The sequence below is a fragment of the Arvicanthis niloticus genome, chromosome X (genome assembly GCF_011762505.2).
Source record: "Arvicanthis niloticus isolate mArvNil1 chromosome X, mArvNil1.pat.X, whole genome shotgun sequence".
NCBI lineage: Eukaryota > Metazoa > Chordata > Mammalia > Rodentia > Muridae > Arvicanthis > Arvicanthis niloticus.
The window spans coordinates 77,102,049-77,115,191 of record NC_047679.1 but is presented as its reverse complement, the minus strand read 5'-3'; the positions used below and the strand labels follow the sequence as shown (position 1 = coordinate 77,115,191).

General features: G+C 34.0%; 1 protein-coding gene across 5 annotated transcripts in view; it reads right to left on the bottom strand.

Annotated features, from left to right (window-relative positions):
- Diaph2 (diaphanous related formin 2) overlaps positions 1–13,143 on the bottom strand; it is a 629,631-nt gene that overhangs the window by 256,049 nt on the left and 360,439 nt on the right. For all 5 annotated transcript variants that reach the window (XM_076918875.1, XM_034485231.2, XM_034485232.2 and 2 more), the window contains one exon: positions 509–633. In XM_076918875.1, the coding sequence (XP_076774990.1) occupies positions 509–633 (125 nt within the window). The remainder of the gene's footprint in view (positions 1–508; positions 634–13,143) is intronic.

The following is a 13,143-nucleotide window of genomic DNA, read 5'->3' as shown; positions in this document are numbered from 1 at the left end:
GCCACCTACTGATCAATTCATTTCTCTTCACATCCATGTATATATCCATTTATCTTTCAGTCTACTAATATTAGTCACCCAAAATGCATATATGCCCTCAGAAAATGCATGTGAATATGTTCAAAGACGAAAGAAATTATAACCCTCTTTCCAAAGGTTATTTTTTTCATGTTGATCCTATCCTTTAAGCACTTGATTACTAAAGAAGATTATTTGCTTTGCTCTTTCAGAAATAATTAAACCTCCTAAAGTTTACTTGTATATCTTGTGGGCTTCCAAATAAAATTTGTCCTTGAAAAACATCAGTTTTTTGATCCACTTGTTCTCTTGCTTCTTCTACCAGATTAAAAACATTTTGAAATGAAATTTAATCTGCTAATATAAAAATTAGCATACATGTGGATTCATCTAATGTGACAGGATAGTGAGTCTAGAACTAACCAGAAAATAAAAAGATTAAAAGACACATGCAAACACATAAACAAATACTTCAATAAATAAAGGATATTGTCATCTTTTCCACAAACTTATCATGATGAGATTCTGCTTTGGGGAAATTCTTGATGTTACGCTCCAGATGAAGAATGCTTTGTTCCATCGCTACAAGGTTGCTCTTGAGTATTTGAGCTGAAACTAAAAAAAAAGGTACAGAAAATTTAGAATCTTTTACTAGGTATTCCACAAAACGACTAAAAACAGTATCTGCTAAAGATTTTCCTAAATGTAGAGACTGACTCCACGTAGTCAATTCACATTTTTTTGAGTTACTGCTCATAAAAATTCTACTCTCTATGAAGTAAATGAAAATGTGTAATGTAATATACCAAATCATCATATTTAATATAGGAATGTCATCATTTTACTCAGCCATTAGTTCAGACGAACCTATTCCTATTTAAATTTATTGATGGGACACCTAATATTTCATTCTTTAAAATCTAAATTGAAGATTAAAGAGAAAGTAAGGTTCAAAGAGACCTTATCTTATTAATGCATTCCTTGGCTATGTAAATGATTTAAGGATAAATTACATAAAAAGATGAAATATTTGCTTTTTTGTGAAAACTCTGAGTTTTATAAACCAACACTTGTGGAAAAATTCCCATCTTTAAGATTCCATACTCAATAGAGACAAAAAAACAACTGTCTATACAAAAGGTGAATAATATGCATATCCACAGAGATTCAGCATCCCCTCAAACACTTTCATTAGTTGATTTAATTATCCTTTAACATTCTCTGCACTTTGCCTTTTATCTCATTGACAACTAATAATTTGAAGTGTTGTATTCAAACTGCTCCTTAATACATATAAACTGTCTGGATGTCTCATGATGCCTTCATTTCAGGAGGACAATTTAAAAAAAAAAGAAAGAAAGAAATACATAATTATTTTATACTATATTATTGTATAACTTGAATTATCGACAAAGATACTTCTATCAATATTAACACAATCTGATGAAATTCTAGTTGAGGAGACAAGGGAAGGATTAAAATTGATACATAGCCTGTGACACTGTTTTTTAATTCCAACACTCTGAAACACTGTTTTCATTAAAGACTATGAAACACAACTAGAAAAATACAATTTCTTTTATTCCAGTACATTTGTCTCTTTCAGAGACATATCAGTATCACAATAAAAAATTTAACGGACTGACTAAATCATTCCTCTGGTAAATTTCAGCCAGATTATTCTGATTTAAATTCATCACACTGACGAGCTTACCTTTATCATTCAACAAGGAAAAATCACCCTAATATGCATACTGACTTATCAAAACCAGCTTACATAAACTCTTACCCATTAGTCAGAAATCTGCCTTGTTGAAACAATAATCAAGGCTACTCTTGATTTTGCAAGAAAAGTATCAGTTCAAGCTATAACCTGTTTCTTCAATCAGTTTTTTATGGAAATAAATTCTTTGTGTACACCATTATTTTTCCCTCTTTTGTCTACCTCCCAGCATAACAATTCTGCTGTACATACTTATGCTAATAAGAATTAAAAAGGGTAGTCATAATCTAAGAAAAAAAAGGAGAACCCTCCCTTACTGGCTATCCCTACTGTGCTCTGACTTAATTTAATATTAGTATTCCTTCTAATGAAAAGAACTAAACCTAATGTGTCCTCTCTGTACATCATTTTTCTTTATGTATGTATGTATGCATGTGTTTATTCATTTTTATTGGATATTTTATTTATTTACATTTCAAATGCTATCCCCTTTCCAGGTTTCCCCTCCAGAAAACCCCTATCCTATTCCCCCTCCCCCTGCTTCTATGAGGGTGCTCCCCCACCCACCCACCCACCCACTCCTGCCTCTCCACCCTGGCACTCCCCTATACTGGGGCATAGAAGGCCTCTCCTCCCATTGATGCCCAACAAGGCCACCCTCTGCTACATATGTGGCTGGAGCCATGGGTCGCTCCATGTGTACTCTTTGGTTGGTGGTTTATTCCCAATACGTCATTTTTACAAGGTACATTGACTTTTAAGTCTGGAAAGCAATGATAATTACAGTAAATACAAGGAAGTTCAAATTTAACAAATGCTTTTGGAAACTAAAACATATGTAGGAGTCCCTAGAATCACATAAAAGTTATTCTGGCTTTTAGAGTTTTGTAAAGATACTGAATAAATCCAAAAGTGTTAAGAATGATAATGGATTTATCAGGTAAATTACTTGTTAAAAACACTGCTGGAGTCTTAAGAATTAAGATCTGGAGTCAATGAGTAGCTGAATGGATAAAAAGCCTGGCAACTTGACTTCAATTCCTGGATGCCACAGAAAAATCTACTTGAGAAAGCAGGAATCCCAGATTGTAATCCCAGCAATGCCCATGGCAAGACAGAAATCAGCAAGGCTTCAAAACAACAGAACAGAGGGAGACTGCATCTTATATTTACAAGACGTAAATAAAAAACCCACTCCCAAACATAATCCTCTGGCTTCTCTACATGTGCACCATGGCATGCAGGTACAACACACAGACACACACAAACACACAGACATACACACACACACACACACACACACACACACACACACACACACATAGTGAAAAACAAAATGGGTAAAATATTACAAAAAAACCCACAACAACAGAATTAACAGTCATGGTCTATAATGAATTATTTACACAGCTCCTACCCTACTAGAGAGAGAAGCATGGGGGGAGGGAGGGTACTTTTCCTGGTGGTGGCAGTACCTCATGTTCCAAAACTATGTACTACAGTGAGTTACAAATGCCTGTCTTCGGAATAGCCTCGGGCTGAGGGTGTATTTTTGTGCCTGTCACTATATTAGTTCACTAATATAAATTAGAAAGTCTTTTATGACAGTGCAAACATTTTCTATCCAAGTAAATCCCCACCACAGACATTTTTAATGACTGATTAGTCAGTCTGGTGGCAATTCAGCAATTCATTTTTTTCTCATTTCATTTTTTACATCTGCTATTGAATTACTGAATCTGAATTATAACACTAAAAATTAAATTATAGCTACCATGTTCTTTCTTATAGCTTTCTTTCATGTACTCCATAAATAACCTTTTAAGCGTAGCATACTCTCTTGAGTTATATGTAGGAGAAACTTTCCTTTCAAATTTTATTTATCTACTTGCTGGAGTTGAAAAATATATGCATGTATTTTCTTGGCTTCTGGAAAATATATGATAGTAGCCTGATCTTTAGTCAAATTATTTTAATTTATGACTTTAAGACAAGCAAAATATAAGATAAATACTTTAAGTGACAAAAATGGATGGAAAGACTTCAATTACATAGTATAAAGGATAACTAATACACATTTAAAGAAACAATATCATAGTACTTTGATGACATTCTCTAGAATGCATTTAGAATGTACTATTTTATACAAACATAAAGGATTTTCCAATGAACTTTTTTCCTTTTGTACTAAAATTTTTAATTAATTTTAAACACTGACAACAGGGCTCTTCTTACATCTAAGCTCAAGAAAGGCCAGGTAAAAATTTCCTCTTGTAAGACTATGAGTGAACAGGCTCAAAAATGACTACAAGCCTTTTCTAATTTTCTGTAACTGAATACATTCAGTTGAATTACTATCAGCTGAACCACACACCATTAAAATGACTCATCCAGAAAGCATGTGTGAGATATTAAAAGCACCCTGAACAATGGGCATTGTTGTATTCTTTCTCAAATGCATGTATAAGCTAATAGTTTCATTTTATGTTAATGCTACACATGGAAATGAACAGAATATGTTTATACAATGACAATGGCAAAATCTCATCACCAAGAGCTTATTTGGACTTTAAAGAAAATAAATGGGAAATAGGACCTAGATATGAAATTCCTAACTATCACTCCCAAATGAAATACAGAAGTGGCAAATAGAAAAAAAATTTTGTTGCAAAATGTAAAAGAGCCGGGCAATGGTGGCGCACGCCTTTAATCCCAGCACTTGGGAGGCAGAGGCAGGCGGATTTCTGAGTTCGAGGCCAGCCTGGTCTACAGAGTGAGTTTCAGGACAGCCAGGACGCCAGGACTACACAAAGAAACCCTGTCTCGAAAAACCCAAAAAAAAAAAAAAAAAAGAATGTAAAAGAATATTCAACATGGCTACCATTCCTTAGCATTCTTTTTTTCTATTATGGGATGGAGCAGGGTGTTGCTATATAGACAACGCTGGCTTGAAACTCACCATGCATCTTTCACAGGCTGGGACTATACATGTGTGTCACTATGCCCGTTTAAGTAGCATTCTTTGTAACTATAATTTAAAAATATGCGGTCCCTCTACACCTTCACATACCCCTATCGCATGTCCCTTGAGTGGAAGGTAGTTATCTAAATGGAGCTCATGCTGTGGTCTGGACTGAAACTGAGTGTGAAAGAACAACAGTAAGGAAACACAGCCACGATCACATTGTTTAACTGTTAAAGATTCAGTTAAGTCCATTTCAGTATCTGGGTTCACCCATGTTTTAAGTTTGTAGGCCTGAAACTGCAATCTGAACACATTATTTTTAAATGAAGAAAATAAACTTTGAATAGAGACTAAAAAGGAGATTTATCAATAACCAGTGGAAGGTAAGTAGACAACTAAAAGGTTAGCTAGATTGAGGAGGAAGGGGAAAAAGGAAGAAACTTTCTAAATAATGAGTTTTAGGCCAAAAAATCCTATATCCTGACTACAAATCAACAGCAGTGGACAGCTCCCCACAAAGAACTGTGCTCCCACCACCTGCTGACTCCCCTGGAACTATTATTCTGCCTACAGCAAATACTATGTGTGAATTTTTGAATCAAAGGCGAAAACAAACTGAAATCTCCTGCTTTTGCTGACAGTATTAGCTCAAGGCCAAGATTGGGAAGTACATAGCGAGTTGAAACTTCGCTAAAGCAATGTTGGATAGAAACTCTTTGGAAATATTTGCTCTCATTATCAGAAGAGCAAAATTCATTAGTAAGAATGTTCCTATTGAAATACCAGCATTCAGAATGTAGGGAAGAAGGAGCTCACCTTATCCAGTTTATGTTATATATCTAAACGCTGTTTCAAAGAAATAAATGAAAGGAGAGGAAACAACAAAATACAAACTAAAAAAAGAAAATCTTCATTTTCCTTGAAAAAAAATTCTGACCACCCATATCTCAACTTTTAATGGGCCATGTAGAGCCTTTATTGAGTGGGTTTTGGGCTATTTTCAGCTATACTCCCGTGGAGAGTTAATTTTTTTCAACTTACTTTATTAAGAAAAATAGAAACCATTTCATATTAATATATACTTTTAAATTCATATTCTTAATACTTGTAGAACACTTGAATGGATAAGTCCATCTCCCAGTATACGACTGTTAGTATAATGAATAGTGTGAGATTCATGTCTTGCAGAAATCAAATTTGACCCCCAAATTCCCGGAAAAACAAATTCACCTTCAAGCCTTAAAGGTTGTCAGAGTCATGGATATTTAGAAAATCAAATAACAGTTTCTAAACTAGAGGAGCACCATATATGAAACTGCTAATGCTATAAAGGCACATGAAAGAATACAAGCATAATTACAATATATATAACATATATATATTCTTTTGTGTTTATTTTTAATTATTGCTTTATTTGAAGTGATTTTAATACAATTACATCAATTTCCCTTTCCTTTCATCCATCAAAACAGCAGCTATTCTCAATTTCTAAGAAAAACAAAAATATAAAAAACCAAAAACCAAACCAAAACAAAACAAAAGAACACAAAACTTTGCTACTGTTATGTGGCAAATTCCTCCTAGAGAAACTCTTTCATCTTTGAGTGAAGTTTCTTAAGACACAAGATGTTCTAAAGGGAGGAGAAATATTTCATTTTGCAGGGGAAACTTGTTATACTCAGGGATTAAAGAGCTTAAAAGTTTTACAAAGTCCCTGCAATTAACCAGATTCAGTATACTCCTCATTAGCTAATTAAATATAGGCACTAAGGACTACTGATTCTCAAAACAGGTTAGCCTCCTAAAAGGCAGTTGAGCTAAAGGTCAGATCAGTTGAGCTATCTCCTCCATATAGCTCTCCAAGACACTCTCCAACCCATTGAGGTGCCTGTAAATTGTGCAATAAGCACAATGTTTCCTATTTTCCTATGAAAATGCTTTCATAGGCTGTCACCCATGCTAGGGTGGGCTTTGGCGACACACTTGACTTTGAGTAATTTCTTCTCCTGTTAGTAACTTGTCATCTATATTTTTGTAAGTGAACTACATTCAAACCTTATTGCTTCAGCAAGTTGCACTTGGGAGGTGTTTGTACCTTGGTCTGGGGTGACTAGATAGTTTTGTAAATAACACGCAACAACAGTCAGAACCTTCAAATTATGATAAATCCTTCATGATATCTCATATTAATATCTTCACTTGTAAAATTTATGCAATGTGCTCTGCCTTTACCTTAGAGTCAGAAAACTAATTACAAATGCAAACACTGTCAAAAGAAGCTATTACATATGACAATAGAAGGCCTTAAAATGATTAGTAAAGTTATAAAATAACAAAGCTCATGTAAAGCATGTTGCCTAAGCCTAGAAGAAGAAAAAAAGTTTAAGAAATCTAAAATTTAAAATTTGTAAAATCTGAACTTTTTCAGTAAAAAACTATTTGTAAGTCTCTTTCTGCAGTCAAACAATTAAGAAATTATTACACAAAAATCAAAGAGAAGAAAATCACATAGAAAAAGGTCTTATACTTCATAGTGCTAAAATTGTGATAAACTAGGGTGATAAAATGAGTACTGTTTCTCACTAAGACACCCCCAAACTATCTGCTTTGGTTTTGGTTATTTGATTATTTGCTTTGAGATTGAGTTTCACTGTGTAACCCACGCTAGGCCAAAATCCCAGATCCTCCCATCATTGCTTGTCTCCAGGGCTGAGACCATAGGATGCTGTTATGAGAGCCAGTCTTAACTTCTTATGCTTAGAGTGTGCATTTACAATGCTTTCATGGGAGCAGTCATTTTCTAGCAGCTTTCTTTCAATATATTAGATACTTGGGAAGGTGTGAAAAGAGCAGATGAACTACTAAACCATTTCAATGTTTTCTAAGCAAGAACAAAATATATAAAGTGTCTTTATAAAGCTAAAGTGATACATGAAAAACAAGACAGCATTCTTTGGTCTATTGTTTGTGACTATGATCAGATTTTTCAGGAACTGTATTCTTGAACTCATTAGGGAAATTACTAGGATTATATGATATAGTGTAGTTATTCCTGTACTTGACCCAATTTTGGGGGGGAAACATGTTTAATGTATGAAGTCTCCAGGTAAGTACAAGTACAAAGCCATCAATTTCACTTAAATTGAACAAGGGTTGTCATGGCATCAGTGACATTATGCTGAGGTCATAATGCTGGAGCCATTTCAGTCTATTCCACATTTCTGCTGCCTGGATTAGCATTTGTTCTGCTGGATAATAGGGTTACAGGTCAGACAGAAGATGCTTGCAGGGGTCTATTAACTCTATGGCTACATTGTCTTCCTTCATTAACTAACTATAGAGACTAACAGGATTGCTATGTGCCCAGAAATAAGGCAATGTAAACTAAGGGAAATAAAAGAAATATGATTTTGATAGTTCTTCGAGTTATTCACTCCTGAACCTGGTCCCTACATAAAACAAAGCAAGATTGTTTATCTTACTCTCATCATTCCAAAAATATAGTAGAAATAGATATTTTTGCCTCATCCAAAAGAATGGTTTCAAAAATAAACATCAATGAGGCTAGAAAGGTAAGTGAGGCTCTATGACAAGGTTTTTTCCTTTGTTTTGTTTTGTTCTGATTTTCGGGTGTACCCTATGTATGGTCAGAAAGATACAAAAGGCTTCCAGAAAATGATTAAAGATACCAGAGATGTTTTGCATTTGAGGTAGATGAAATGTGAGTGGTAAAGAAGGAATTAGTAAGAATGATTCCCAGGTTTCTGGCATCAGTAACAGACAGAAGTTTGGAGGAAGTGAACAAGCATTAACTTTGGCCTACTTAGTTTTAAATATAAAGACTACTGAAGCTGAGATTTCAAATAACCAGCTGGCTGCTGAAGCAGATCTACCTGGGTACTGGACATCCACAGGCATTTGCATATAGATCTGACTTCAGAACAGTTACATTGGTTCACTATATTGCTATGATATAATTTAGTCCGTAGTTACTTTCTGGCTCCATAAATCTAAGTAATAATTTCTGCATCCCTGCCTCATTTCAAGTACAAACATTTCTAGATGTTGGTTAAGGTCATTTCCCTCTGGGCTATGTTTGTAATTTATTCCTTTTTCTTTGTCCCTTTCCCTGAGTTCCTCTACTCTTGTACTGACACCATGGGTATTTCTATTAAGATGTTTTGCCTTGCTGAAAAGTCTTGCTACAACACTTCTCTTGAAACAAATGTTGCCAATAACAACCAGAAAGCTAATTGCATTTGGAGGTGACAGGAGTTCATTAAATTAAAAAAAAAAAATCCCTACGAGGTCTGAAAACTATAAAAATACCTGTCAGAATTTTGCCTATGAAGAGGAAGAAACACTTCAAAGTCCAAACTGTTTTCTATTTCTAAATTGTAAAATTAGGCCATTAACAGTGATACAAGGGAAGGGATCAAAGGTTAAGCCAATAAAAGTTTCATCTTCCTTTGGCCTCACCTTCTCTCTCACTGGCTTCACTAGGGTATATTTGCTTCAAACTGTCTTTAAAAAAAAACTTTCTAAAAGAAAGAAAAAAAGTTCACCAAAGAAATTTGCAAGGTATTATTTATAGTAGTATAAATATGATGTAAACAGAAGTTCTAGAAATAAGAGAATGGCTGATTAAAGATTAGTACAATATTATGAAAGAATACAGACTTTAATATGAAATTTATGAAGTGAATTAGTAAAATAGAACTTATGATTTTAGATGAAGAGAAAAACATTGATGCAAATGTTTGTAGACTGTGAGCTTTACTGTGAATGATCTTGCTTTAATAATTTAAATAGAAATGATGTTTGAAGGGGACATGCATACCACTCATCTCCATGGATGCTCTAGGTAAGTGGTAGAGCATTTGTGAAGTTTGAATAAACTGAGATCTAGGTAACCAAGTGAGGATGAGCTTCTTGCATTGTTTTCATTTTTTATTCAGCCACAAAGGTAGCAAAATATTTGGTAGTACAAAGGTGAGGCAAAAGTCCAGAGATTTTCAAGTATTTTCAAAAAAATACATACAAGTGTAAATAAACATACATGTGATCAGCCTAAAGATCCTTTGAACCTTTTGAAAGCACAGAGACCATTTATAAAACAAGGTCACTAAAAATGTGCTATAAGCCAATGGCTTGCATACAATAGCTTGCACTCCACCCCACTACCCCTCGATTTGTAGTTGGCAAGCAACTGTAGGCATAAGAACCTGGCTTCTTGTTTTAGGATAATCTAAGATAAGACTGCCTTTTATATTTTTAAGTGGTTGAAAGAGAACAGTGCCTTAAATCATGAAAATTGTATGAAATTCAAATTTTAGTATCCATAAATAAAGTTTTGTTGGAGTACAGCCAGCCCCATTCATTTATGTATGGCCAGTGGCTACTTTTGCATTACAGAGGCAGAGTGAAGTCCTTGTAACAGGGGATCAATCTGGTACAGAAGATCTAAAATATTTAATATTAAGCTCTTTGTAGAAAAACCTTGCTGATACATGTTCTCGATTTTTAAAAAATGCTATCTTGAGAGGGACACCAACAATTTCCCAGTACAGATTTTCAATAAGGATATGAAAAAAAATCATATATGGATTCTTATAGAATAAAGAGGAGCACAGAGCCAGACTTTTGTCTTTTAGATACTTCTGTAACCACAATGCTACATCTTTGCAGAGACAGTTTCTTTCCTTCCCTTAAAGGGTTTAATGTATATAATCAATTCACAATGTAGAGAGGATTATGTAATTTTCCTCTCCAGAAATCAACAAAACTATATTCCTATATGAGGATGGAGGAAAAACAACAATACATTTTTATATAGCAAAAGTATAGAAAAGAGCAAAGTATACTGGGGAACTTTTTCTTTTAAAACACTCAAAGTAAATAAAATATAAACACAACCAACATAAAGTATGCAGAAATTCATAGCTAGATCCTATAATTTCGGACAATAAAAGCAGAACAACCAGTTACAAGAAAGTAAAAAAAAAAAGTCTTCTCAATTGCCACATTATCATTGTACAAAATGAGACAGAGAAATCTAAATCAAGTTTTTCATACCAATTAACCTCTCTGTTATGACACTATATGGCTTACTCCTGGAGTTTTTTTTTAAAGGTTTAAGAACTGACCCAAACATATTCTTTACAACTGATTTTCCTATAGTTACAATAGGCTTCAAAAAGGAAACTATTGCAGTTCAAGAAATTACAAAGCTTTAGGTCTCAGTGTTAATAATTATGTTTCCAATGCACATTTTATACTCAAAAGGTCCCTATACAAAATATCTTGTTATTAACTCAGTATCAGAAACCTAGTCATTAAAAATGTCCTCAAGGTCATATAACCGATAAGTGGCAGAACCAATATCCAAAGTTATATAATTTAGCCTATGTTTCTAACCAATTTGCTCCACTCTTTCTTAGGAACAAGAGGTTGTAGGGTAACAGTACTTCTAAACATGGGAAAGTATCTGACATTCTTCTAATGTACATATACAACACACAGTAATTTTGAGGCTAATAATGGCACAATAGTGTCCTTATAAAATAACAAGGACAAACAAGTGAGAGGGGAGCACATTACTTCCTCTAACTTCATGGGGTTTATGTTGTTCTAAGTTGTTTGAAAAAAGTTAGAGTCATTGTCAGGTTTCAGTGCTACGAAATACCGAATAAGAAAATAATTTTCAAAGGTGAGGGATAATATATTATTTGAGATATATGACAGTAAATAAAAGTGATATTGTCCCATTCACAAAGAAAAAAGAAGACTATTCTTCTCTGTGAATATAGAAAATGGACTGCTGTGTTTCGAGAGCACCGAGAACAAAGGGGTAAAAATGGCAAGCCATTCTGACTTCATGGCAATGTAAAGTTAAAATTTTGATTGCATTAGGTTGACAGTGTGACTTCTGCCTCCTCTGTAGAAGTTGGGATTGGGAAATATCACTAAGAAAGAAGGATGAAAAAGTAAGATGGCCTAAGGAAAGGTGTGGGATTGATGCTGGATATTATGATTGAAATGTGTATGTTGTATGTCAAATGCAACCAGAAGGGAAGACAGAGAAAAAAGTGAGAGTATAAGTAAAGGCAGTAATCCAGGGACAGCAGAAATACAGCTTCAAAAGCCATGGGATAGGAGGAGGCAAGTGCATAAAATGGATCCTCTAAAGATAGGGCTTTTGATGGCAGCCATATGTCATTTAATAGAAAAGTCTAATGGTCACATGTTTTGTGAAATCAGAAATGGAGAGAAAAAAAGTCATGGTGATGGAACTGAGGCTACACTATGGGAAATGGAAGTTTTATAAATTTTGAGTTCATCAACATCTGCTTACTGATCACTAAAAGGAAATATTTAGTATTTTTTGTTTCATATTGCTTCTCTGTTTTCTTAAATTATACACAGTCGACAGTTTAGTATCATTCATTGTTTGAATAAAGGTTTAGCAGTAGGAAAAAAAGCCTGTGGAAGGGGGTATGATTATGAAAAGATGACAATCATATTTTAACAGTGTTATTTTCTGAGGAGATGCAGATCAATAAAAATATGTTTTAGTTCTTCCAGTGGCATGCACTCAAACCTCTTCAATAATTTTATTTTTCATATTCTCAAAGATAATAAAGAAATATTTGGGAATGCTTTCAAAATCATGATGACATGTTACTGTAAAAGTGGTTTTTACTAACTCAAATTACATTGCATTTATAAGGCACAGTGATATACTTGGAAATTTTTTAATATGGAATTGTAACTTCAGGAGGTTTTTTTTAGTGTTTTACAACTTCATTGAATTATTAGTAATAATGCATAATGTTTACTTGCCATATTTTGTTTTAAATGGCCACAGTATACAGAAATGAATTCATAATGATAAAAAAACAGTAATCTGGATGTTAAGAGATAAGAGAATAATTTCCTGTGTACCATCTCAACATATTTTGTAAGCCAATTAACTCTTTGAAACTAAGGAAGTATCAGCAAGAACCCTTTAAAAGACAATTCATTCAAGAAAAGCCAGAAAGAATTAATAAGGCTCAAAATAAATCCAAAACAGCCATCTCTAACTTCAAATTCATGACCCAATGTATGCAATCACAACTATGCAAATTTTATTCTATATAACAGATAGCAAATTCATCATATACCCTGAAAATTTGCTTTGAAGAAATCCTAAAGCTTTTCATAGGAGTCCTAAGTAACAAATGCACAATTGCAAGGTAACAAAAACAGCTAGTTTGTCTAGTATTCAGAAGGCAAAAGTCCCATTTATTTTCCACATAAGTTTGGGACAAATGCATAATCTCCTGTCCTGTATGTTTTTCATTTGCAAAACAGGATTAATACTGCCTGCCTTGCTGAGCACGTGTGTGTGTGTGCCTGTGCGTGTGTGTGTGTGTGTGTGTGTGTGTGTGTGTGT